Source organism: Hypanus sabinus, chromosome 5 (genome assembly GCF_030144855.1).
Source record: "Hypanus sabinus isolate sHypSab1 chromosome 5, sHypSab1.hap1, whole genome shotgun sequence".
Classification (NCBI taxonomy): domain Eukaryota; kingdom Metazoa; phylum Chordata; class Chondrichthyes; order Myliobatiformes; family Dasyatidae; genus Hypanus; species Hypanus sabinus.
This window is the reverse complement of record NC_082710.1, coordinates 131,940,078-131,967,446: the sequence shown is the minus strand read 5'-3', so window position 1 is coordinate 131,967,446 and position 27,369 is coordinate 131,940,078. Positions and strand designations below refer to the sequence as shown.

Sequence of the window (27,369 nt, the reverse complement as noted above, 5' to 3'; positions counted from 1 at the left end):
CTATTGCATTAGCTGTTGTAATAAGGAGGAGTGGTTGAAGGGGATGGAATGGTGAACCAGGGATTTGCAAAATAACGGGTCTCTTTAAAACAATGAGTGCCAATAGGATCTCATTTAATTTCTAGCAGTGAATAAAGTTTTTACTGATTGGTTGAGCTTATTTCCAGCACTTTGCTTTCACTTTAAATGTCTAATATTTACAGCTTTTTGTTGTTCTATCAATATGTGCTTTGTCAGCAGATGCCCAAATCAACAGCAACTTAACACCTTGTGTTCTCAGTTTTCCTACTTTGATAAAGAGACACTGACCTAAAACATTACTTCTTTTCTCCAGTCCCTACTAAAATTTTCTGGGTCAACTTGAAGAGATCTACACCATTATACTAACAATAACTGCCTTTACTAGATTCCTCAAAATTGCACTTTGGACAAATGCAAAACCTGTTATCTCACAAGTTGATGCTGCATTCCTTTATATTTGCAATCCAATTTCTTATCATATGAAAAGTATTTTATCTTTATTTCTTAATGAAATCAAATTTTAAAAATAATAGAATATCGGGACATTGTTTAGTGTAAGACCAATAGGCTAATCACTCAATCTAAATTTGTAAACAAAAGAGACTTTTAAACTATTAGCATAACCTCCCAGAGAGCAAACATGTAAAATTGGATTCTTTTGTCTGTGACTGGATCACTCCGTTATTCTTATATTTAAGGCACTTCAGTATGTCAACAGACAAAATTTGTTCTATGACAGATTAATTTTTTTCCATTGAAGCCTGTTTCACTGAAGTAAAATAGTCAGATAATTTCAACTTACTGCTGCCATATCCTTTATTAGTTTAATTATTATTTCAGAAATTTGTGGAGGTGTGGAGCCTTTCATCCACCAGTGACTTTCACCTCGTCGAATAGAGCTGTGGAAAAACCAAGACAACAGTAGAATCATTTCATATCATTGGACGTAATCTTAGCAAAGTTTATATACTCATAAATTATTTAACCTCATTCAGATTTCAGAAAGTAACAAGGAAATTGACTTAACCTTACCCACTGTGAAAAGTGAACTGAAGTGATCTGGGTATCCTTGTAAGCAAATTATTGAATGGTAAACATGCAGGTGCAACAGGTAGTTGGGGATGCAAATGCTAAACTGGCATTTATTAAGAGATGATGTGTCTATGAATAAATGTGCCTTACTACAATTTTATCAGATTTTAGTGACACCACCATGGAGTACTGTGTACAATTTTCATCTCATCTAAAAGGATTAACTTACTATAAAAGTGCAGCAATAATTCAGCACACTGCTTCCTGGAATAGCTGGTTGAGGAAAGAGTAAGCAGACTAGGCTTCAAGTTAAGAAGAATGAAGAATAACACTGAAATGTTAAATCTTAGGAGTGCTCAACAGAGTGTTTTTTTATACACATATAAATAATATACAGGGGGTTATTTTCTCCAGTTCAGGAGTCTAGAACTGAGGGTTAGTTACATAAAACATGCTTCACTAGAAATTTCTTCATTCACAGAAAGGTAAATCTTTGGAATTCTTTAGCCTGGAAGACTCAGTAATTCATTTTGTTTAAAATGGAGAATAATGGACTTGGAATCATAGAAAACTAAGGTACAGAAACAGGCCCTTTGGACCATCTAGTCCATGCTGGACCATTTAAACTACCTACTCCCATCAACCTGCACTGGGACCATAGACCTCCATACATTTCCCTAATATCCATGTACCTATCGAAGCTTCTTTTAAATGCTGAAATCGAGTTCACATCCACTTGCGCTGGCAGTTCATTCCACACTCTCACAACCCTCCGAGTTGAAGTTTACCCTCATGTTTCCCTTAAACTTTTCATCTTTCACCCTTAACCAATGACCTCCAGCTGTTGTCCCACCCAAATTACTCCTCTGATACTTCTGAGGTATCAAAGGGGTAAGTATGCTTTGAACGTTGTTTATCATGGAAGTGGTAGTCAGATGGTCAAAGTAAATAGGTAATTTTCAGACTGAACAGTATAGTTGGTAAAGTGTCTGAAGGATTAGTCATTAGGCCCTTCATTATTTAAATAAAGGAAGGAAAGAGAGCCTAGTGGCATGGTGCCAAGACAAGAACCTCTCCCTCAGTGTCAGCAAAACAAGAGATGATCATTGATATCAGTAAGCAGGATGGAGCACACGCTCGTCTGTATCAATGGTGATGAAGTAGAGGTAGTTGAGAGCTTCAAGTTCCTTAGTGCAATCATCACCAACAATTTGTCCTGGTCCAGCCACATGAATGTCATGGTAAACAAAACATAACAACATCACCACTTATTCAGAAGGCGAAGGAAATTTGGCACGTTCCTAATAACCTTCACCAACTTTTTGTTTTTAAGTACAGCTTGGTAGGACGAATTTTCCCCAAGACACCAAGCTGCAGAGGGTTGTGAATGCATCCCAGTATATCCTGAAACCAGTCTTTCCCCTATCACTGTCTACACTTACTGCTGCCGACTCCTCCTACCCTGGTCACTCTCCCTCCTCCCATCGGGCAGAAAATACAAAAGCTTCACGAGGTGTGCACCAGGCTCAAGGACAGTTTCTATCCCGCTGTTATCAGGCTTTTGAACAGACCTATTATATATGCTAAAGATAAATTTTTGATCTCCAATTGTCATGGCCCTTGAACTTTATCTACTTGCACAGCACTTCCTCTGTTAGTACATTTTCTACATTATTTTTTCCACTTTTGTGTTACCTCTATATTTACATATAGAATGCTCTGTCTGGGTGGCACATAAGAACTTATCACTGCGTCTCCTTACATGTGAAAAATAATAAATCAATTACCAATTTATTACCTATAATTAATGACTTGGAGAATGGGGGCAGAGTGCAAGATATCCAAGTTTGCTAACAACAGCAAACTTGAATATCTTGCACTTTGCCTCCCCAATAAATGGAACAGCATACTATGATGAGGATATTTGGACCCTGCACAAGATACAAGTAGGTTGAGAGAGCAAGTGAAGGTCTGGTAAAATGATTTTAATATAGAAAAATGCAAGACCCTGCATTGATAAAAGGAATCAAAATGCTTATTATTTAAATGCAGAGTCTGCAAATGACTGGAATACAGTGGGAAGCTGTCATGTGCATGAAATAACGTTAGGGTGCAAATGTAGCCAGTAATTAAGGTGACATGTGGCATATTGGCCTTCACTGCTAGAAGGTCGGGGCATAAAAATGAAGGAATGTCGTTACAATTACGTTGGGTATTGGTGAGACTGCATCTGGAGTACTGTGTAGTTTTGGATCTCTTAATGAAGGATATGGCTAATTTCTGGGACAAACAGTAAAATTAAAACTGTATTCTTTGAAATTCAGTAAAATAAACGGTGACTATATCAAAACATACAAGGCACACAACAAGGTAGATGTTGAGAAGCTTTCAGTAGTGGGAGAGTCTTGTACGTTGTTCCAAATTAAGGGACAGTCATTTTAAAACTGAGGTCTGTAAGGATTGCTTCGAATAGAACTTGGTGAATAGTCAGAGTTCTCTATACCAAAGGGATTTTGAAGCTAGGTTTGATCTGTTCATTATTTCTGGGCCAAAGTCCAGGAAGCTCCTACCCAACAGCATTCTTGTAATTATTTTACCAAAACCTTAGAGTAATAGACTGCCACCATACTCTGAAGTTATTAAGGTGATTCAGACTAACAGTATCAGTGCTGTTCATATCTCTTAAGTGAAATGAGATAAGTCTTATATTCTTTCATATCTTAAATACATATTTGAATTTATCATGGTTAATTATGCTATATAGCAATGTTTAAAAAAAAGATTACAAGAATAAAACATCCAACTTTTGACAAAATCTTATATTAAATTTTGACAATTTTACCAAAAATGGCAATGGAATAAATTTTCTCTAAAAACTAATTCTTATAGTTAATGCAATACCTAGAAAAATAAAATACAATCCTGGTATTGTTTAATCAAACACGATATTAACAGGATTTAACTGGAACAAGAGTCACTTACCCAGAGTTGAAGACTGATGGCAATGTAATGGAAGTTACCCCTTTCCCAGCCACCATACCAGGAAAACTACTCCCTTTGGCTTTCAGCTGCACAGTGAGGGCTTTAGAAATGCATCCCAGGAACATGTCCAGAATTCCTAATTTATTCCAGTCTCCTTTCTCTGTGGAGTGAATGATGTCACTGATATCTGCTGGTGGAAGAGATTTCACGCCTATTATGCTAGCAAGACGGACTGGTGTTACTTCTGGCAGAACACGGCGTAGCAAAGAGGTCACCTACAAAGACAAGAACTTAAATGTTAAGACCATTTTCAAATGGACTATTTCACATATAATGGGCATGACAACTATTCACAAAGTATTTTAACAATACAAAGCATTAAAATTTAAAACTGGTAATAATAAATATGAGAAAGTCTACAGATGCTGAAACTCCAAAGAAACGCATAGAAAATGCTAGAGGAACTCAGCAGGTCAGGTAGCATCTATGGAAATGAATAGACAGTTAACATCTTCAGCTGAGACCCTTCTTTAGGGCTGAGAAAGAAAGAAGAAGATGCCAGAATAAAAAGGTGGGGGGAGGGGATGGAGGCTACCTGGAAGGTGATACACGAAGCCAGGTGGATGGAAAAGGTCACAAAAAGAGGAAATCTGCAGATGTTGGAAATCCGGGCAACATACACAAAATGCTGGAGGAACTCAGCAGGGTTTTGGCCTGAAACATCAACTGTACTTTTTGTCTATAGATGCTGCCTGGCCTGCTGAACTCCTCCAGCATTTTGTGTGTTGCTTAGATGGGAAAGGTTAAGAGTTGGAGAAGAAGGAATTTGATGAGAGTGGACCATAGCACAAAGGGAAAGAGGAGGTCAGAGTGGGGAATAGAACAAGTGTGTGGTGGTGTGAGGTGGGAGGAAGAATCTGTTTACCAGGAGAAATTGATATTCAAGTAACCAGGTTGGAGGATACCCAGATGAAATACAAGGTGTTGCTCCTCCACTCTGAGGGTGACCTCATCTTGGCACAAGAGGTAGCCATGGACCGACACATCAGAACGGGAATGGGAATGGAAATTAAAAAGTTTTGCCACCAGAAAGTCCTGCTTGTGGTGAATGGATGCAATGTTTTGCATCAATGAGATTAAATAATATAATCCATACTGACCTGTCTTTGAACCCTGGGTGAAGCTGTATGTAGTAAGGAGAAAAGGTCTTGCAATAAGGTGAGCTGCTGGGCTAAATATTGTCTTCCTACATTAGATCCACTCAGAGCAAGCACCATAGATAAAAGCTCAAAACAGTATGCATCTGAAGAAGCGTCCTCATCGTTTGGCTGAGAATTAGCATTTTCCTTGCTGGATATGGCATGTTCCCATTCTTCTCGCACACGTGTAGCTTCCATTCGTATGGCCTGCACTATATGTGCACATACCTGTTAAGAAAGTGATCAGCTGGTTTCAAGGATGGAAGTCAAAAAAATATCAAGCTTGATGCAACAATTTTTTATTTCATTACCTCATTAATAAATAACAATGTTTTACAGCACAACTTACTGAAAACTTACCAAGCAAAATCAGACACTAAGTAAACAACATAACCAAAAACTCATTCAGAAGTAAGGCTTTTGGTATTATCTCAGAGGAAGAAATAAATGGGGGAACCTGGAGAGATTTAGGGATAAAGTTGTAAACAAAGCCAAAAGCAAAAGAATAAAATGATGCAATGATCAAAAATGCAGAACTGAAGCAGATATTTTGAAGCGCTGCAAGGTGGGTGATTATAAAGATTTGGAAGGCAAGGTTATGGAAGGAATTAAAAGTATGATCATTTCAGTTTCAAAAACTTTGCTTAATCATGAATCAGAATGGGTTAACCAAGGCACAGATGTACTGTTAATGAGTATAGTCCAGAGATTCAAATACAGCAAGGCTGTTTAATTTTGGTTTGGGGCCCAAATGGTACTTTTTATTAAAGCAGCATTAAAGAAGGTAGCTCTGTGGTGTAATAGACAGTATTACTGCTGCAAAACTCCAAAAGCCCTGATTCAATCATGACTTCTGGTGCTACCAGTAATAAGGCAGCATGCTCTGATGTTGAGCCAACCAGAAGTGTCATTGCTCCTTTTGAATTCTTTTTTTAATGACCCCAAGACACCGCTGGACATTAAGAATTCAAATACTGCAGGTCTACTCTATCAGTGAGTTGCTCATTGGTGGAGAAGCTGGACTTGGTGAGGAATGTGTTGCTACCCAATACAGAGAGGTTTTGAAGTCTGCGTGCGAAGATGGTGCGCAGTCTAACAGCAAGTGATTGACTTAGTAGTTGTTCTTTTGACTGCAGGACGCTGTTAGATGTTGGTAACATATAACGTTGATAACTGGCAAGTACATTTCACTGGTTTATTGGAGAGACCGACAATGGGGAAGCTACGTGGTCTTGATTGTAGCGCAGACTAGGTGTCATGACATGGTATTGTTTGTGCAGCAATCCAGGAGGGATGACACCAGAGGCAGTGTGACATGGCGTCCATGCTGGCATTGGTGTTGCTTGGTGGAAGACAAGCTGCATTATGCTCCTGTGCAGACTGCTGCAGGCTTGTTCTTGCTGACACCATTTATGGACTCAGGGAGTTAGGCTATTTTATCTATTTTGTGTGACTACATGTTATCTGTGCTATACATGCCTTGTGCTGTGTATGACTATTGGTACTGTTTTGCACCTTGGTCCTAAAGGAACGCTGTTTCATTTGGCTGTACTCATGGATATTCGTAAATGGTTAAATAATTAAACTTGAACTTGTACTCGTTTGGTGGTTGCAAGTTCTCTTTGTGCCACATTGGTTTTCCCTAGTTTCCTTCCACATTCCAACAGTATGCTGGCTGGTCGGCTAATGAGCTACTACAGGTGAGTGGCAGGAGAGTCAGAGAGAGTTGATGGCATGTGAGAAAACAGGTTACAAAAATAGTAGGGGAATATGGCTGATAGGATTTCCCTGAAAGATGGCAAGGACAATCTATTTCCTTTTACATTTTTATGGACCGTGAGGTGCAAAAGAAATACAAACATTTTTTTGGTATAAAACCAGTATCTGTAGCAGCCCTAGTTCATGTCTTTAGAGACTGAGCAGGTAGCCTATGTAGATAGCAATAATATAGAGTATGCTTCACAGTAGAGCAGCTATAACATCCCCTGCTTAAGTGTTCCTTACACTGAGTTGTGAACACAGCAATCACGAAATGTTTCAGGATAGTGAACCTGTTTCCAATTCGTTACTGGGATGATTTGAGTTTTCTGCATTCATTTCCCGTAAGAAAATGATCCCAGTTCAGTTTCAAGTTCGCAAATGTTACTTATATCATTAAGGTAACAAATACAAGATAACTTCACCATTAAAAAAAATATAAAAACTTTTGTCCAAATTGTAAAAGAAGTTTTGGTTATGTTCAATAATTTAGAGATGAAACTACAAAGTAAAGCTATGTAATTGCTAGGTAATATTTCAGGAGCCTTTAGAATCAGAATGAGTTTTAATACAACTGGCATATGTCATGAAATTTGCTGATTTGCGGCAGCAGTACATAATAATAAAAGATTAAATTACAATATGTACATTTGCAAAGAGAGAGGGAAAATAATGAGGTAATGTTTATGGGTTCATTGTTCATTCAGAAATCCAATGGTGAAGGGAAAGAAGCTGTTTCTGAAAGGTTGAGTGTGTGTCTTCAGACTCCTTTATCAGCACCTCAATGGCAAAAAATGAAAAGAGGCATGTCTGGTGGGGTCCTTAATGATGGATGTCACCTTTTTGAGATATCGCCATTTGAAGATGTCCTCGATGCTGGGAAGGCTTGTGCCTATGATGGCGCTGGCTGAGTTTATAACTTTCTGCAGTTTTTTTCCCTATTCTGTACAGTGGCCTTCCATACCAGTTGGTGATACAACCAGTTAGAATGCTCTCCACAATATACCTGTAGAAATCTGCGAGTGCCTTTGGTGACATACCAAGTCTTCTCAAGCTCCAAGTGAAACAGAGCAGTTGTCACGCCTTCTTTGTAATTGCATCAATATGTCTGGACCCAGGATAGATCTTCAGAGATGCTGATACTTAGAAACTGGAAACTGTTCACCTTTTTCACTGCTGACCTGCAATATGAACTGGTATGAGCTCCCTTGACCTCCCCCTCCTGAAGTCCACAATCAATTCCTTGGTCTTATCGATGTTGATAACAAGGTTGTTGTTGCGATACTACTCAACCAGTTGATCTACCTTGCTCCTGTACGCCTCATCATCCTCTGAAATTCTGCCAACAATAGTTGTGTTGTCAGAGGAAGGGATGTTCTTTCCAAACCACATAGACTGTGGTCTCCTGGTTAGGAAGTCAAGGTGAGAAGTTGCAGAGGCAGGTACTGAACCCAAGATTTTGGAGCTTGTTGATTAGAACTAAGGCATGATTGTATTGAACACTGAGCTGTAATCAATAAATAACAGCCTGATATAGATATTATAATTGATCAGGTGATTCAAAGCCGAATGGCGAGCCACTGAGATTGCATCTGCTGTAGACCAAGATAGTCTTGCCACATTATTTTTGCCTGAGCAGATTCCTATCTGCACTTAGATTTGAACCATGCATAATGCTACAAATGAATATTTTTTGGCCCTGGAAGGCAGTTTTCCTTTGAGGAATATATGAATCATTGGCTATGGCATCTTTGTTAAAATCTAAATCACTAATAGAGGAAACCAATTACCCTTCAATGCTCATTCCCAATGACTAATCCCTTCAAGAACTGCACATATTCAATGAATTACAATTGTCCCTTAAGAATCAATTTGAGAGAAAATAAAATCACTGAAGAGCAACAAACCTATGAGAAGGAACAACAAATAGCAATCCATGTTTAATGTCAAATATAAAAATTAAATATTATTCATTTCAAACCTGTTTTTGTAGATTTGTTAGCTTGCTTCTGCTAAATATGATTCCAACCATATGTTCCTTTAAATCAGCATCAGATACCTTCAAGAAAATAAGATGAAATAGTCATTTTAAATACAACAGCGATTGACAAAAATCCTCATTTTTGACAACCTTGTCCTTGACTGCACACACAACAAACTATTTGGCCACCAACTAGACTGTCAGAAAGGCCATTTGCCAACTTGAAAAACCAGGAGCTCACACTAGGTAGAATTTTTGTAACATAACTTGGGAGAATCACAAGGAGCAGTGACTCCACATATGCAAGCCCACTTTTACCAACACACACTGTGCTCAAGTGGATCCAATTCACAGGATACATGGGATCCTATTCAATCTATTGTATATAACCTCCATTCCAAAATGACCTTGCCATTAAGCTACCATTTGCACCCATGTGCATCTGAAGGTAAATCTCCAAGTCATCATTAACTTCATCACTGAAGTTTAAAAAGAATGGCCACACACTTAATATTTGCCCAAGGTCCTTCGCAAACCTGACCTCTGTGTACACCACCCTCTAACAATCAAAGTCCACAATGAGACTTTAGAAAATGAGGACCTTTGCACCTCGACAGACATCAATGAAGAAACCCATCTCAGTTTACAGAAAAGTGGCATTATCATTGGTCATGAAGAAAAGAATGTTTGAAGATCTCATACACAGCACAAAGTTCAGTTTGCTAAGGGGGATGGGGGCAGCAGCTCACATTTTCCTGTATGCTTCTGAAACACAAACTGACAGCAGCTCAGGATAATGTCAACATTCCCAACACTGAAGCCCTAATTATACTCAACTATAACATCCAGACCATGCCCAGTGCTTGAATATTACAACCTTTTTCACGGCAAGAGATTACCGGTAGAATGCAGGAAACAATTCAATATACTCAAAGCCTCTCGGAAAAAAAGCACGTAACATATTCAGCACCGACTTGTGAAGGGCCCAGGCCCATGACAGCTCAAAATGAACAACCCAATGAACACTTGATACGTCACTGAGAACCTTGAGTTAATTTGTCAGAAGTAGAGGAGCAATCTACACAAGTACATGCAGTGGATAATTTTAGTGTCATACCTTTTCTTCTCCCTCTGGTGATGACAAAATGGTTTTGTCTTCTAACTCAGGTGTAGGTTCTGCATCGCCACATATTAGTTTACCAAACACCTGTAAACATACAACAAAAACTAGCTCCATCAAGAAAAAACGTTGATGACTTAGACTATTTAAAACTATTATAGAGCATTTTCTACTTTTACTAGGATGATGAAATAGACAGTTCTCAAAAAAGATGAACAAATTCAAAGGAAGCATTTAAGGTTTCATAGAAATAGAACTGTAAAAAAATATATATTACATTGATAGGTTAAATTCTGCAAGTCAAATGATACGTTTGGAGAACTGTTGCTCGGAACTTAAAATGATCACAGAAGAGTGAGGGAATTAATGAAGACAGAAAAGACTGTAGACAGACACAGAACAGCACAGGATCAGGCCCTTCAGCCCACAATGTTGTGCCAAACCAGCTAAAAAGCAAACTAATAAACATGAATCCATCCTCCCTACACAATGTTCATAGCCCTCCATTTTCCTCATACTCACGCCTATCTAACTATTTTTTAAAAGCCTGTAACACATTTGCTTCTACAGCCATACTGGGCAGCACATTCCAGGCATCAACCACTCGAATTAAAAAAAACTTACCCCTCACATCCCCTTTGAACCTGTCGCCCTCACCTTCAATACAGTATTAGACATTTCAACCCTGGGAACCAGATACTCCCAGCTCCTAGTCTATCAATGCTTCTCATATTCTTATAAACCTCAATCAGATCTCCCCTCAGCCTCCACCATTAGAGAAAACAACCTATAAGTTTATCCAGCCTCTCATGATAGCACATGCCCTCTCATACAGGCAGCATCCTGGTAAACCTCTTCTACACCCTCTCCAAAGCCACAACAACCAGAACTGTATGCAGTACTCCAGATGTTGCCTAACCAAACTTTTATAAAGTTGCAAGATAACATCTTCACTTTTGAACACAATGCTTTGACTAATAGAAACAAGCATTCCATAAGCCTTTTTAATCACCCCATCAACTTGTTTAACCACTTTCAAGGAACTATTAACTTCAATTCTAAGATCTCTCTGCTCAGCAACATTATTAAGGATCTTGCTCTTAACAGTGTAACGTCTCCTTGCATTTGTCCTACTAAGGTAAAACTACATCTGAAGCTACAATTTGGAGCAACAAACAATCTGTGGGTGGAATTCAGCAGGTCAGGAAGCACAAGTGTTGGGGGTGATGGGGGGGGGGGGGGAAGAAACAGAGGTTAGTAGGTGATTGAGGCAGAGACAGCCATGGGAGATTAAAAACAAGAATATTAAAAGTGAGGACTTGGTGGGTAGGAACGTAGAGCAGTAAGTGGAGGGATGCTGAATGAGCAAAGGTTGGTGTGAATCAAGATGCTAAGAGGACAGTTTGAATGAAAGTAATGGTGAGCAATAAGACAGAAGCCTGTGGATAGAACACTGGGATATTTAAACATGTGGCATTTGTGTTAAAATCCACCGTTAGTCAAGCAAGCATTTGAATTTTCCTGAAAGTTAAGATCTTTACAATCCACACTATTCTTTTAATTTTTTTTGACTGACAGACAAGTCATATTTTGTACATTACATCAGATATGTCAAATAGTATACAATTAAAGATTATTAACATTAATAACACAAACAAGATTAGAAAAGAAATACAGCGCACCTGTGATGTTATAAGTCGGAAAACTCTAAGAGTCTCTGCTTCACAGTTCTTCTGCTGAGCAACACTGGCTGAGATTTGTCCACCAATTTTGATGCTTTCACTATCCTTCCATCCCAAAACTTTGACTTGACGAACTCTCAAGGTGTTCTCAGGGCCTTTGAGTTCTATTTTAATTATGTGATTATCTCCTCCTGAAAGCTCACTGGTTACCCATCCCATATGTCTGGAATCCATATCGGTCTTAAAATAGATAAAAGAAAGGAACCATGTTTAATCTGTAAAGCAAATCTTGTTTAAATATAAAACCAGTCTTTGAACAAAAAAAAATCGGTTATTATAAAAATAAGCAGATTGGGTTTCTGTCAGTCAAACATAAAGAGTAAAGTCTGAAATATATATATAAATCAACTCCATATTTATCTTTGGTGTCCGTCTATAAAGGTCTCATGAGGAAAATCCTCCCTTCTAAGGTACCATCTCTTTTACTGTCTCTTATACAAAACAAAGTGATCTATTAATACTTGTATAACCAATAATCACTTTTTCTCAACAGACATATCTCTTTATGTCTTGACAAAGGTTACATTAAACAAGGTATTAAGCAATGGTTATGAGGCATCCAAAGCTCAAGATTTCTAGTAAAGAAATAGTTTGCAAATGGGGAAGGGGAGAGAATAAAACATACTGTAATGAAATAAGCTTTGCTTCCAAGAAGAACAATTTCTTCCAAAGTCTTACTTGTTTAATTCTGCTTAGATCTTCAGTTGCTTTTCCAGAATAAAAAGTCATGGAAGATACCTTGTTCTGTATTGAGAAAAAAATGCATATTTCAATTGTAAATAACTGAATAAAAGAAAACACTTGTGTCATTGGCTCTTCACACAACACTGGAACATTTGGACAGCAAAGATGCATACATCAGGATTCTCTTTATTGATTACAGCTTAAAATTAAATACCATCATCCCCTCAAAACTAATCAGTAAACTCCAAGACCTGTGCCTCAATACCCCCTTGTGCAGTTGCATTCTGGAATTCCTCATTTGCAGACTCCAGTCAGTTTGGATTGGCAAAAACACATTCTCTACAATCTACATCAGCTCAGGTGCACCACAGGGATGTGTACTTAGCCCCCTGTTCTACTGACTTTACACCTATAACTGTGTGGCTAAGTACAGCTCCAAAACCATGTACAAGTTTGCTGATGACACCACTGTAGTCTGTTGTATTGCAGGTGGTAATGAATCGGCACACAAGAGGAAGAATGAGAATTTGGCTGAGTGGTATAATAACAACCACCTCTCACTCAATGTGAATAAGACCATAGAAGTGATTGCAGACTTCAGGAGAGGGAACCTAGAGGTCCATGAGCCAGTACTCATCGGGGTGGAGAGGGTCAGTAACTTTAAATTCCTGGGTGTCACTATTTCAGAGGACCTGCCAGGGCCCATCATACAAATGCAATCACAAAGAAAGCATAACAGCACCACTACTTCCTCAGGAGTTCGTGGAGATGTAGCATATCCATCAAAAACCTTGACAAACTTCTATATGTGTGGTGGAAAGTGTGCTGATTGGCTGCATTACAGTCTGGCATAGGAACACAAATGACTGAGTGGAAAAATCCGATAAAAGGAAGTGGATTCAGCCCTGTACATCATGGGTAAAGCCCTCCCAAACATGAGAACATCTACCTGAAATGCCACCGTAGAAAAGCAGCACCCATCATCAAAGAGCCTCACCACCCAGGTTTTGCTCTTTTCTTGCTTTTGCCATCAGGTAGAAGGTACAATTGCCCCAAGACTCACACCAACAATATCAAGAGAAGCTACTACCCTTAATTATCAAGATCTTGAGCAAAAGTAGAGAACTATACTCCTTCTATTTCTGGTCTCAGTTTAAAGATTCTATCTTGTTATTTCATGCTCTCGTTATTTATTGCTATTTATTTATATCTGTATTTGCACTGTTATTAATTGATCCTGATTACAGTTACAGTTCTATAGTTTTGCTAGTTATGTCTGTAGGTAAAAGAATCTCAGGTTTGTATGTGGTGACATGTATGTTCTCAGATAATAAACTTTACTTTGAACTTTGTCTGTTAAATTAATCATAAGCAGCTCATCCCTCAATCTACAGTATTTCATCAAAACTTTGAACAAGATAGAAGTACTAATATTTTGGCTTTTATTCAATTAAATATTAAATGTCAAAACAAATAGATTCAAAAAGGACACGATCTATTCTTACAAAGGGCAAAAAGTAGAGGGGTTATTGGAGGAGGATTAAGATTAAATTGACAGATGCTTCAGAGAGCCGACACAGTTGCATGAGCCAAAGGCCTACAATTATATTGTACAGTATAACCGCTGTAAGGGCAATGTTCATTCAAAGCACTAATGATTTTGCAATATTACTGTTTTGAAAACTTTCAAGTTTAATGTACTTTGGTCAGCTTGAAGAGATTAAAAATACACTGTAAAAAATGAGGGCCTGAAAATACTTAGAATACTACAGAAATCACAAGCTTAGAGCACGTATGAGCTTCATTATGGAACTCCATTCCTTGTGGATGTAGTAAGACATTGGAAGTGTGCTAGAATTGTAAGAGACTTAAGAAAATCCTTATCCTTACCCCCAAATCTCGAGAATTATCCACATGCACGGATACAAAACGAGCACAAATTCCTTTGACACAATTTATGGTTATACTCTTTGTTTTGTTCTTGTCTTCATCACCCGATTCCCAGAAGGTTTCTGTTGATCCATCTGTCAGGCTACCAATCATGGCAGGTCTACTAGACGTTTTAATATCTACAATCCCTGTGAGGTCCTTCAAGCACGTTACTGCACAGAGCTCCTGCTGTGAAAGATACAATTCATAGAAAGAAACTATCTGAATTTTGCCTTTTCAGAAGAAGATGCAAGTTACATTCACAATATTTTCACGAAAGCAGCTATCACTCTTTTGTCTTACGATATAAATATTAGCTATTTATTTCTGAAACAGGATAGAAGATTGGATGGACAAATGGCATAATAATACCTGGCAGTTTCAGGAGTACAAAATAACATTTTGCTCACAATACACTTTTGACATGTACACTGGGTGAGAAATGTACAAAGTCCAAGGGGTCTGGTTAATGAACTGTCTGCTAAGTACTTGAATAAGCTCAGTTATCTGTTATGCAATGCCTTGTACCAGAATATGGTGCAGATACCTTTTACTGGGTCAACCAAATCAAAGTTAATACACTCAAACTAGTCTGATCCCCGCATACTTAAATTCATGTTTTATGTTAGTAACAAATAACAATTAAAAATATTAGTTTTACCTGATTTAATGCTTCATAACCAGACTGTACACTGATATTAAAGCTTTCTTCACTATCACCATCATCAGATTTAGAAAGAATGTTATTGATGTGGTGAAAAACATTACTCTGATGAAGGAATTGATGATCAGACTGCTTGAATTTTAGACTCCAGCATCTGTGTACAAAATGAACAAATATTAACAGAGAGTTGCTTGTGATTTGAAGACAATCACATATTGGGGCTGGGGATGGATGCACAGAGAAATAAACAGCAATACTGATTTTTCAAAGAATCAAGGACTTGACTGTTATACCTGGCCTGTACTAAGTACTCTTCAACTGTAATACAACTTAAGCTTAGTGGCTGTCAACTTTCTGGGCAACATGTATTTTTTGTCAAGGAATCCATGCATTCAAAGTTGCCAAACAATGTAAATTTTTTTCCTACACTTCCTAGCTTACAAGCAAATGTAGTAATGAACTCTCAACACAGCAGTCCTCAAATTTAAAACTGATAAAATTAGAGCCATGCACTCACACCAGGAATTAAATAAGCAATCCAGAATCTGGGAGAACTTGAACACATTGAAACACATTGAAACTTCATACGCCTACTTTTCCTGCTGGTGCAAACTGTCTTGAATAGCACTATGCCAACTCTGCATATGTTAAGTAATCACTGCTCCCAGTTTCATTACCAGATTTTCAGCATTAAAACAAAAAACATATGTACTTGCTAAAACATTTAAGTATTCATATTTCATCTTAATATTTTGATTTTTTTTGCATACTTCCACATGGTTACAGGTGTCCCCCACTTCACGAAAGTTTGCTTTATACCACATCCCTTTTACAAAAGACCTACATTAGTACTGGTTTTCGCTAACTAAAAGAAATCCGAAGAGGATTTTTGCTTTTACAAAAAAAGGTGCCCGCTTTAAACTTGTGTTTACCCCAAGAAGGACTACCATGACCGTGAAGCCTTGCGCAGGCAGGTGAGTGCGCATGTGTGTATGTGCTGATTTTTTTTTCTACATATCAGTTTTGGGCCGAATCTTCCCAATTCTGGTAACTGAAACTACACTGTACATACATTATTTCTACTTTATATAGGCTGTGTATTTATCATGTCATTACTGCTTTTACTATACGAGGGGTGACTGATAAGTTCATGGCCTAAGGTAGAAGGAGTCAATTTTAGAAAACCTAGCACATTTATTTTTCAACATAGTCCCCTCCTACATTTACACACTTAGTCCAGCGGTCGTGGAGCATACGGATCTTGGACCTCCAGAAAGTGTCCACAGCATGGGTGATTGATAAGTTTGTGGCCTAAGGTAGAAGGAGATGAGTTATACAGCTCTCGTTACATGCACATACAGTTCAAGTCTGAGTGATTATGCAGAAAGTTTCAAGTTAATAACATCTCCTACCACAGGCCACAAACTTATCAGTCACCCTTGATGAGTTATTAACTGATGAGTCATTAACTTCAAACTTCCTGCAGGGGACTATGTGTCTTACTCACAAATTTAATACTTTGTTGTAAGAGTTTATTAGCGTTACGACAACTTGAGTAATGAAAACTTACCCTTACAAAATTCACATTTCATTTGAAATTTGAAATTAAAAAATGCTCTTATGAAATGTGGAAAAAAAACTTAAAATGCAAAAGAAATTTGTCAATTTTGTCAAGTGTTCACACCAAGGATACAAATGGTTTTCCCCTCAGTAATACAAAGGGCACTCTATTGTGTTGTACTCGTACATTTGAGTTCAGCTAGCTTCAAGGGCATCAAGAGACCAAAATTCAGAGAAAGTAAGTGAGAGTTTATTTACAAACAAGATGGTGCCAGTATATAATGCTCCCTCGGTCACCATCTTCCAGATACCAAACAAAAATAGCCCTTTTACTTTTATGTCTGTTTTTCACCTTAATATGTGTTTCTGGGACTGTTAGAACCTGCAATATACAGTTTGGAGATCGTTTGGGCGATCCAGCGATTTACTGGCTCCAAGAAGATTCGTGCGTACTCGGACAGCCTCGATACGAAGGAACTTTGAGATTGGGCGTGAGCCTCCATTCCGCCATTTAAGTTGTCCATTAAGCCCTGATTAAAGTGTTGAGGAAGACAGACGTTGAGCCGAATGGAGAAGGCGTGCGAGAGTGTCAGTGCCATCTGCTTGCCTTTCAATGAATGTTGGTGAAGTTGGAGGATGGTATCATGGTTCTGAGTTTACGCAATGGTCTACTGCTTTTATGGACTGGTGAATTTTTTCAGACATATGGTTTTTACACTGCGTTTGTTTTAATCACCTGTTCCTTTTTCATGTTGTTGTACGAGGGGAATGTTGATGTTCTGTTAACGTGCTTTAGTTTTTTGTGCTGAAAGGGTATTTTTTTGGGTGGGTCAATGTTCCTGTTCCGTTTTGTGTGGGGGGGGGAGGGGGTTTTGGAGGGGTGGGCTTGACGTTTCTCTCTGAATGACTTTTTTTGTTTTGTGGCTATCTGGAGAAATAAAAACTTTCAGAGTGTGTACTGATACATGTTTTGACAATAAATGAATCTTTGAAGTAAGTGCAACTACAGAGCTAGATTGTAGTGATAGGTGTTGATCGAGCAGTATCACATCTCTTAAATTTGCTTACTTGGTTGACTCCAGCTAAATCCAATATCAATGACTGCAAGACTACAATAGCAATTTAAATTTGATGACTCCCCAAGATACTTTAATATACCTTCAAATAATGTTCTTTTACAATAAATAATTCCTCACCCACAAGCAAAGTGATAGTGACATACTTGCAATTTTGGCAAATGATTAATTTCTAAATATAAGTGAAGACCATGTATCAGAAGCAAACAAAAACCCGTCTTTATCCATTTCCCTGTAATGTTCAGTGGAAAGTAAAACATAAAAGTTAATTTGCCAAATTCTCACTGCTACTGTTAGATTGTTGAAGTCAATTGTAACACTTCAATTGCTGTTCAAACGGATGCCTGATAATTAAAGACCATGAGCTGAAACAAATACCTCCTGTATTCACGACTTGGTATGGCATTGGGAAATATACTTAACAGCTGTAGCATGGAGTTCTATTATTGGTATTGAACCACAAAATTCTTGCAGGTCAGACAATTTTAGGATTTGCCCAGGAGCATGTGAATCTTACAATGTCCCACAAAATAGGACTTTGGAGTGATTTTGCAAACCAAGTTAAAATGATTTGAAATTTCCTACTGAAGAATTCATGCAAAATTAAAATTTTATATTTAAATCTAAAATTATTGGCCAAAAAAGTGAAATTCAAACCACTATTACCCATTTTTGTATACAATCCCTGAAGTTACACATAAAGGAAGTAATTTAACTCCTATCAGTAGAAGAGCAATAATCTACCGTAGAGCCATCTGTTGCAGTGAACTGCCACTGGGGAGTGACATCATTAAGTCTGAAATAGTTTGCAGGAGGCGGTGGAAAGTCTGAGGTAAAGGATGAGCTGCTTCCCCAGCAATCACAATATCAGACAATGGATGTTCACATACTCCAGTATCTTTCTCCTAAGTTATAACAAGAATAAAGACAATTAGTGGCTTTAACACAGAAAATTATTTTCAATGTAGCAACAACATTCCTCAAATTTTATTATTTTCCAGGGAAAACGTACTCAGCACCAATCCCAATGGTACCACTGCACAAAAGAATATAGATCAGATTAAAAGTTGGCTTGGCAGATGGAATTTCATCATGGCTAATGCATTGGTGCCGGAGTTTGGGAAGTCAAATAAGGGCAGGACATTTACAGTAAATGGTAGGGCTCAATGGATGAGAGTTTAGGACTTAAGTCTATAGTTCTTTGAAAGTGGTGACATTGGTGGGGGTTTTTAAGACAAATATAACGTGCTTGTCTTAAGGATACAATTGTGTGGAGAAATGATTCACCAGGATGTGGTCTGGTTTGGAAGATTTTAGCAGTATGTAGAGATGGTTATGCAGAGCTTGTTTTCCCTAGAGAAAATGAGGCTGAGAGATGACCTGATAGAAAGATGAACTTGTCACATAAAAACCTTCCCCCATTTTCATAATACTAAGAATAAGAGACATAGGTTTAAGGGTCAGAGAAAAGAGTTTTAATGGAGGATCAGAGTTGGTGGTAGGCATTTAGACAGGAATTTGAATAGTCATAACATAAGGCATGATACAAACCAAATGCAGACAAACAGAATTAGTATTAATAGGCAAAATGATTGACATGACTTATTCTAAGCTGGCTACATAAGTTTTTGAACAATTTACAATGAAATTACATAGAAACGTAGAAAACCTACAGCACAATACAGGCCCTTCTGCCCACAAAGTTGTGCCGAACATGTTCCTACCTTAGAAATTACTAGGTTTACCTACAGCCCTCTATTTTACTAAGCTCCATGTACTTAACTAAAAGTCTCTTAAAAGACCCTATCGTATCCGCTTCTACCACCATTGCCGGCAGCCCATTCCAGGCACTCACCACTCGAGCAAAAAACATATCCTGACATCTCCTCTGCACCTACTCCCCAGCACCTTAAACCTGTGTCCTCTTGTGGCAACCATTTCAGCCCTGGGAAAAAGCCTCTGACTATCCACACGATCAATGCCTCTCATCATCTTATACACCTCTATCAGATCGCCTCACATCCTCTGTCGCTCCAAGGAGAAAAGGCCGAGTTCACTCAACCTATTCTCATGAGGCATGCTTCCCAATCTGGACAACATCCTTGTAAATCTCCTCTGCACCTTTTCTATGCCTTCCACATCCTTCCTCATCCTTCCTGTAGTGAGGCAACCAGAACTGAGCACGGTACTCCAAGTGGGGCCTGACTAGGGTCGTATATAGCTGCAACATTACCTCTCAGCTCCTAAATTCAATTCCACGATTGATGAAGGCCAATACACCGTACGTCTTCTTAACCACAGGGTCAATCTGCGCAGCTGTTTTGAGTGTCCTATGGAATCAGACCCTATGATCCCTCTGATCCTCCACACTGCCAAGAGTCTTACTATTAATACTATATTCTGACATCATATTTGATCTACCAAAATGAATCACTTCACACTTATCTGGGTTGAACTCCATCTGCCCCTTCTCAGCCCAGTTTTGCATCCTATCGATGTCCCGCTGTAACCTCTGACAGCCCTCCACACTATCCACAACACCTCCAACCTTTGTGTCATCAGCAAACTTACTAACACATCCCTCCACTTCCTCATTCAGGTTATTTATAAAAATCACAAAAAGTAAGGGTCCCAGAACAGATCGCTGAAGCACCCCTCTGGTGACTGACTTCCGTGCAGAACATGACCCCTCTACAACCATTCTTTGCCTTCTGTGGGCAAGCCAGTTCTGGATCCACAAAGCAATATCCCCTTGGATCCCATGCCTCCTTACTTTTTCAAGGAGCCTTGCATGGGGTACCTTATCAAATGCCTTGCTGAAATCCATATACACTACATCTACTGTTCTTCCTTCATCAATGTCACATCTTCAAAAAATTCAATCAGGCACGTAAGGCACAACCTGTCCTTGAAAACTTCAGTCACTTAACCATATAACAATTACAGCACGGAAACAGGCCATCTTGGCCCTTCTAGTCCATGCCGAACGCTTACTCTCACTTAGTCCCACTGGCCTGCACTCAGCCCATAACACTCCATTCCTTTCCTGTCCCTATACCTATCCAATTTTACTTTAAATGACAATACCGAACCTGCCTCTACCACTTTTACTGGAAGCTTGTTCCACACAGCCACCACTCTCTGAGTAAAGAAATTCCCCCTCGTGTTACTCTTAAACTTTTGCCCATTAACTCTCAACCCATGTCCTCTTGTTTGAATCTCCCCTACTCTCAATGGAAAAAGCCTATCCACGTCAACTCTATCTATCCCCCTCAATTTTAAATACCTCTATCAAGTCCCCCCTCAACCGTCTGCACCTTTGATTAAAACTGAAGACAGCTGAGAGTGTTTTACTCATCGCAAGGGGCAGATACACTGACATCAACTTATGGATATCCACATCAAAAACAGTAATGTGCAATAATTCTGAAGTCCTATCAGTTCAGAGAATAATAACAAATTGCATTACTTATGCATTAATTTCAACAGTGAAATATGGAGTAACAATCTGATGGAGGAACTTAGTAGGGCAAGCAGCATCTGTGGGGGAACTGGCAATGCTTCTGGTTGAAACTCTGCATTAGGACAGTGAACTATACATTTGCATTTCCCATTTTATCTGGTGCAAATACATTAAAATCCTGCAATATTTAACTAACCTGTTCTCCATTCTCTTTGTTCACTTTGTTATCATCAACTTCCTCATCTTCTGATTCCAAGGGAGCTGGAGTCAGAGAAGCCACAAACTGCCAGAGAATATCGTGGAGAGCAGTTGTCTGAATTACACTACACAACAACCAATTGAAGGCCTGTTCAAATGGAAAAAAAACACACACAAAATTAAGGTTTGTTCTTTCAGTAAAACTTCAAAGTAGTGATTAAATAAAACTAGTATAATACCTTAACCATAAGCGATCATTTTTACTTCTTACCCAATAAGGACATTAACTACATGCTGTTGAGTGCAGGAAGTGCAAGCAGACATAATGAATGATGAGTGATCATTATACTGACCTCCAGAGCATACACTCTGCAAGCAGATTTCCTTAGGGCATGTCTCATTGCCATTTCCAACCCTTCTAAATCATGGTGCTGGATGACAAATGCTAGAACAGGCCACTGGAAATTTCTTTCTCCTTTGGGCAGAGAACTATGAGCCGAGATCAGACGAGAGAGCTCAGGAGATGGATGTCGAAGGAGAGATGACCCCACTTCTACTCGAGAAGAAAATTTAGTAACTAAAATGTTTAAACATAAATAAAACACAATGACATTTTTCAATTCTGCTTACTTTAACACACGTCCTTCTAAACTTGCAATGACTTGCTATGATTAATCCAAACTTTGACTAAATGTGTTGACAAGAATTACACTACTGTTGTGTGGTGAACCAAACTAATTGAAAAAGTACAGTTCTAACTATCCAACACAGCTCTGAACATCCCACAGATCTACCAGTTTGCTTCCAAGTCTTTCCTACTGTGGCTTCTACCCTAGACTTTGATTCACAAGCAGGCCAAGCTTGAGGAACATCTTTCAAGAACTTTCAGACAGTCCAGGAATCTTAAGAGTGACATTTCCAGTTCCATTATTTTCTTGAATCATCTTTTATTTGTCCAATTAGCATTTTTATAGCATTATCCTTTTTAGTAGCTAACTTCTCTGCAGACCTCTCCTTTTGTTTTTCTCTTTATTGCATCTATCATTTTATCTATCTTCCCGATTTTAAATGAATCCAAAAATGAAAATGGCTCCTCCCCAGACTGCTTCTGACCCAGATATTCCAGCATTTTGTTTTTTATTTTCAGATATTTAAGAAATTGTAGTTTATGACAATAAATTGTGATTTTATTGGAAAAAGAAATCAATCCAGTAACTATCTTGAAGAATCGCCAGAAGCTCCAAGTAGAGTTAAATACATGTATGTGATCATTGTACGAAAAGGAAAATGAGATAAACAGAGCTTCATACATCTAGATGCTCAAGCATCAGAACTAAATGTTCCAACCAACAACCCACAAATATTTTCTTGTTTCCAAACTCACTCCAAATTCTGTTTGCTATTTAATTTTGTCATTAAACCTATTTTGATGAAAGGTCCAAATGAATCCCTCACACCAACATCTGTTGCCCTGCAAATCAGTGTTTGATGTGTGTTCTGCTACCACCTCAATCTAATCTGAAACTATCAACATTTGTTTTAATTATTTCATCAATATGATTCAGTATTAAATACCAAGTACACACTATCTTACTCTTTCAGAGGGTGCTAGTCAAAATGCCTTTTTGAATCTGTTTTCCCAAAGATCATCATATAGCCTTTTTCTGCCTTATTACTCTGTAATATTTTTGTTTTCTGACAAGCTTAGCACAAGTACTGTACTAATTTTTAGCTATCACTTTGCTTTCAACACTAAGGAAATATACCTACAAAATTAAAATGCCCATTCACATATGCAAAAGATCTTATGCCAAGAATCATTGCTTAATTAGGCTAGTGGATTCACATGCAAGATGAATTGTTATTAAATGCTGGTTCTTTTACGGTTTTGGAATCCCAAACTTCTGAATACTAGTGAATGTACCCCGAACTATGAAGTAATTGTGTATAAACACATAAATAACAGAAAACATTATTAGCCTTTATTAGACACAGTACATACTCTTTAGGTTGCGTACATTAGCTCATCACCAAGCTGCTAATTGTCATTGCAAAGTTGGACAGAGTATTTTATGAATCTTTGAGGTAAGAAACACAATAATTTCTGCGTTATCACAATAGCCTCAGAATTGCCTGACCTGCGTCACCACTGTTGACTCTGCGCCTGGGAATAGCTTTCACCCGGGCAGGTGACGTTGAGTGCTGTTTGTCGTACTCTGATGCAACAACTGAGTAAGATCGTTGGAAGACGCTGCGCTTTGTTGTATCATTTTCCATTATAGGACTTGTTTCAAGACTATAAAAAGGTAGAATCAACGTACCATCAAAAATAACACAATAATATGCACAGAGGTTCATGACACTCAATCAGATGAATAAACAACTTTACTATGGACGTACCTGGGAGGCATTGATTTCAGATTAGTTTCAGGCTCATCAAAGACATGAGGGCAAGCATCTGGTGTGACTGAAATGTATGGTGCTGGTACAGAGGTGGAACGAAGATATCTCATTTCATCTTGGAAAAGGTGATCGTCATGGTAGCCAGCAAAGTTTTCTGAATGTTGTCTATTTGGCAAAGTTTTACAATTGTGAATCAAAACTGAACTGCAGCAGAAATAAAAGGTGTTTTCTAATTTAACACCTACTCAACAATCTAGGCATGTTAACCCCAATAAGTAGAAGTGGAGAGGAAAATTAAGTTAATTTTAAGAGTAATTTTTACTTTGTGAACGAAACTCAATCCAAATCAAGTGAATAAATCCGAAATGCCTTTTTAATTTTTTTAAAGTATTGTTGTAATGATCAAATGTAGTGTTTAATGTTGTATTGCATCAGAAAGAATTGGACTTCTGTTAATACTAAGAATCTCTCAGTCAAGGCAGGCAATTAATCATATCTCTCCAGGCTGTTGAGCTAGGTAAGCTAATAAATGAAACATGGTTTTTATCAATTAATGTCCAGTGACTTTTTGTAGGCATTTATGGGGGGGACGGGACAGATCCAATTCAGTACTGAGAAACAATAGAATCTATTTTTCATATCTCTAGGAAATGACTTTTCCTGATTTTCTGATAGTCAAGTTTCTAAGAATATGTTTTTATGCAATTCTGTAAACAGCTATATACTGGTAATAAAAGCAGGTAATGTCTGCTTCATATCAAGAATCTTTTTTTTTTTAAATTGCTCTGCTCTCTACTATTTATTAACTTAGCAAAACGGCATAGAGTAGGTCCTTCTGGCCCTGCGAGCTGTACCACCTCAGCTACTCTGATTTAACCCTACCCAAATCACAGGACAACTTACAAGACCAATTAACCTACCCGGTACACCTTTGGACTGTGGGAGGAAACTGCAGACCCGGGGAAGACCCACACACTGCTCAGGGAGGACACACAGACTCTTTGCACGTGACGCTGGAATCAAATGCCAAACTCCAACACTAAGGTGTAATAACATCACACTATCTGCTCTGTTACTGTGGGCCCAAAATACCGCAGGCCCACTTCAAAGTGGTAAGTTTCATCAGAAGCCATAACTAGGGAAGAGATTTGCCTTTTGCCAAAACTGTGTAACACGCTGTAAGGTTTCACTGCTAATGTAATGGCCTCTCTGTAATGTTTCACTGTTAAGGCTAAGGTAATGGTTTTTCTGTAGCAGCAATGTTTGGGTTATGACTAGAGATAACGGGTCTTTGAAATGTATGTTAGCCAATGAGAGAGGTGCTGTTCTTTTTCGTGGGTCTGGAAGAGGGTTTTTCCATGGTTTTGTCGTTGAGAGATGAAGAGAGAGGACTCGAATGGAGAGAGTTGGTAGACCGCCGGATGGAGTGGACTGAGAGTCCAAGGGTCGACTACTCTCGGAGGATGACGACGGGAACAAATGGACGAAACCATGAGCTCTAACATTTTCGCATTAGACTGTTTCAGGAGAATGCCTTTTTTTGTTTCTTTATTAACCATATAGTCAAATTAAGAATTATAAAGCTCAATCATTTAATCACATATTGTGTACTGTTTGTTATTTCGTGGTACTGATTTGTAACAGGTGACACCTTGTACAGAATCAACCCAAACAAAATTTGTTAAGTTTGGCCAATCCAGGGGCAATCATCTCCTAGATTAAGCTGCTAGCCGAACTGAGGGTTACAACTGTCATAGATTTTAAAGCATCAAGCTCGGTTTTGCGTATTTTAGGTTTTTTTTTCCTGAACCCAGACCCCTGATCTTTTGAGCTATGAGCCAATTTAGTGATTGGCTGACATGATGGCGAGGGAAAGTAGGAAGTTTACTACAACCCACTGCTTAGGAATGGGTAAGCTGTGATTAAGATAGAGGCTCTGGGTGGAAAAAAGAGACCAGAAATGTGTACTATCTCAGCAATGCTCTGAGCAGCTTCCACCTCAAGAAATGACAACTGGTTCAGCTGGCAGGTGCTTGGGTTGTTATATTATAAGGCAGCATTAACAAGATGAGAAAATGCTTAGTTTAAGTAGGAAGACTGAACTGGATCTGGTAGAGTCACCTGTGACACAAGTGAGAGAAAGTATAAAATATATTAACATTTTTTGGTCTCATCAGACATACTGCTTCCACTACCTTTGCTCTATTATCTGTGTTAGGAAGCAAAGGATGTTAAAAAGGGAAATGACACACATGTATTACACTGTATATAAAGATTTTTTTTTGAGAATGATAGATCTCCCATTTTAGCAAGTTGTTAACACCTTAAAAATCAACCAGCAAGTTCAGTGAAAAGAAGACAAGTCACAAGTTGGAAACCTCTAGAGCTTGCTGCCTAACTTATGGTCCTCTGCAGTTTGCACTGTATGAACTGATTCTCATCATCAGCTTTTGCTATTTTATTGTGCTGGATATGCATATTAATTGGCCAATTAACATACCACTGAAAGTTACTGTTGGAATAATTTAAGTGCGTTCTTAAATAGCTGGTCATTTGTCAATGTACTGTAAACCAATTCTATAACCCCAAAAAGGGGTTTAAAAAAAAAGATACTCAAATTTCATGCCGGCTGTCATGAATTCGTTTGAAAAAATTATGGTAGAAAAATATGTGGACATGCAAACGCCAAAGAGCAATGTGCCAATTGATTGAAATGAATGAAGTATAGATTATATTGACTGGGAAGAATGCAAGTTGCAGAAGAACAGACACACGTAATCCATTGAATAGATGAAGCCAAGAAAATTGATTTAAACTCATTGTAACAGTGTTTTAAGATTATCGTCCCAAAATATCATGTTTTATACACCAGTTGTTGCCAACTCTGTTCTGTTTTATTTTACATTTCTAGTATTTGCATTATTTTAGCTTATTTACTGCACAATTGAAGCTATTTTATTTCACAAATGTCATTATTTCATGAAAATGTGTGTATAACAGGATGTCATCTTGCAATGTTACCAGTTTTAGCAAAGGATCAGTTTTGAGCAAACATCTTGTACTGTACCTGGCAAGAGTCTGTAGATAGAGGCATGGATATTTATTGGAGAATTCATCAGAAATGCCCTCTTTCAAACTTGGAAGATGTGAATGGAAAGGCCTTGGAGGTTGGTAGCAAAGAATATTTGGTTCTGCTGCACTGCTCAGTGACAGCAAGAACATAGAGTTTGCTTTTATCACTTGATGAGCTTCCATGGAAGGCAGGGCCCGTGGAGTCTTAACCTGCACAGGTTTTTTCCTGGCCTGTTTAACCTGCAAAGGTAAAGCACCAAATTGACTGGATCACTATCCTCCCTGAATCATAAAATCAAGTGAAAAATCAAAGCACAAGCATTTGTTAATAGTATCATTACTGCATTTTAAAATGCACAAATCCAAGATATTTATTTAGCTCTCGATTTGAGTGATGATATACAATTGCAAGAAAGTCTCTGTTCATCTGTCCACTATAAGAAAAACACTGAACATGAATGGTGTTCATGGTAGGACACCACAGA

The 27,369-nt window shown here is 38.3% G+C and overlaps 1 protein-coding gene across 12 annotated transcripts in view; it reads right to left on the bottom strand.

Moving 5' to 3' along the window:
• mycbp2 (MYC binding protein 2) overlaps window positions 1-27,369 on the bottom strand; it is a 207,641-nt gene that overhangs the window by 21,615 nt on the left and 158,657 nt on the right. For 8 of the 12 annotated variants that reach the window (XM_059970404.1, XM_059970408.1, XM_059970409.1 and 5 more), the window contains 15 exons: window positions 26,880-27,124; window positions 23,810-23,977; window positions 23,548-23,705; window positions 21,763-21,986; window positions 21,408-21,557; window positions 18,493-18,653; window positions 15,110-15,266; window positions 14,410-14,637; window positions 12,514-12,579; window positions 11,776-12,015; window positions 10,091-10,180; window positions 8,974-9,051; window positions 5,196-5,462; window positions 4,036-4,310; window positions 824-920 (listed from right to left, as the gene is read on the bottom strand). In XM_059970404.1, the coding sequence (XP_059826387.1) occupies window positions 824-920; window positions 4,036-4,310; window positions 5,196-5,462; window positions 8,974-9,051; window positions 10,091-10,180; window positions 11,776-12,015; window positions 12,514-12,579; window positions 14,410-14,637; window positions 15,110-15,266; window positions 18,493-18,653; window positions 21,408-21,557; window positions 21,763-21,986; window positions 23,548-23,705; window positions 23,810-23,977; window positions 26,880-27,124 (2,604 nt within the window). The remainder of the gene's footprint in view (window positions 1-823; window positions 921-4,035; window positions 4,311-5,195; window positions 5,463-8,973; window positions 9,052-10,090; window positions 10,181-11,775; window positions 12,016-12,513; window positions 12,580-14,409; window positions 14,638-15,109; window positions 15,267-18,492; window positions 18,654-21,407; window positions 21,558-21,762; window positions 21,987-23,547; window positions 23,706-23,809; window positions 23,978-26,879; window positions 27,125-27,369) is intronic. The other 4 variants (XM_059970411.1, XM_059970402.1, XM_059970399.1 and 1 more) reach the window with 3 other exon arrangements.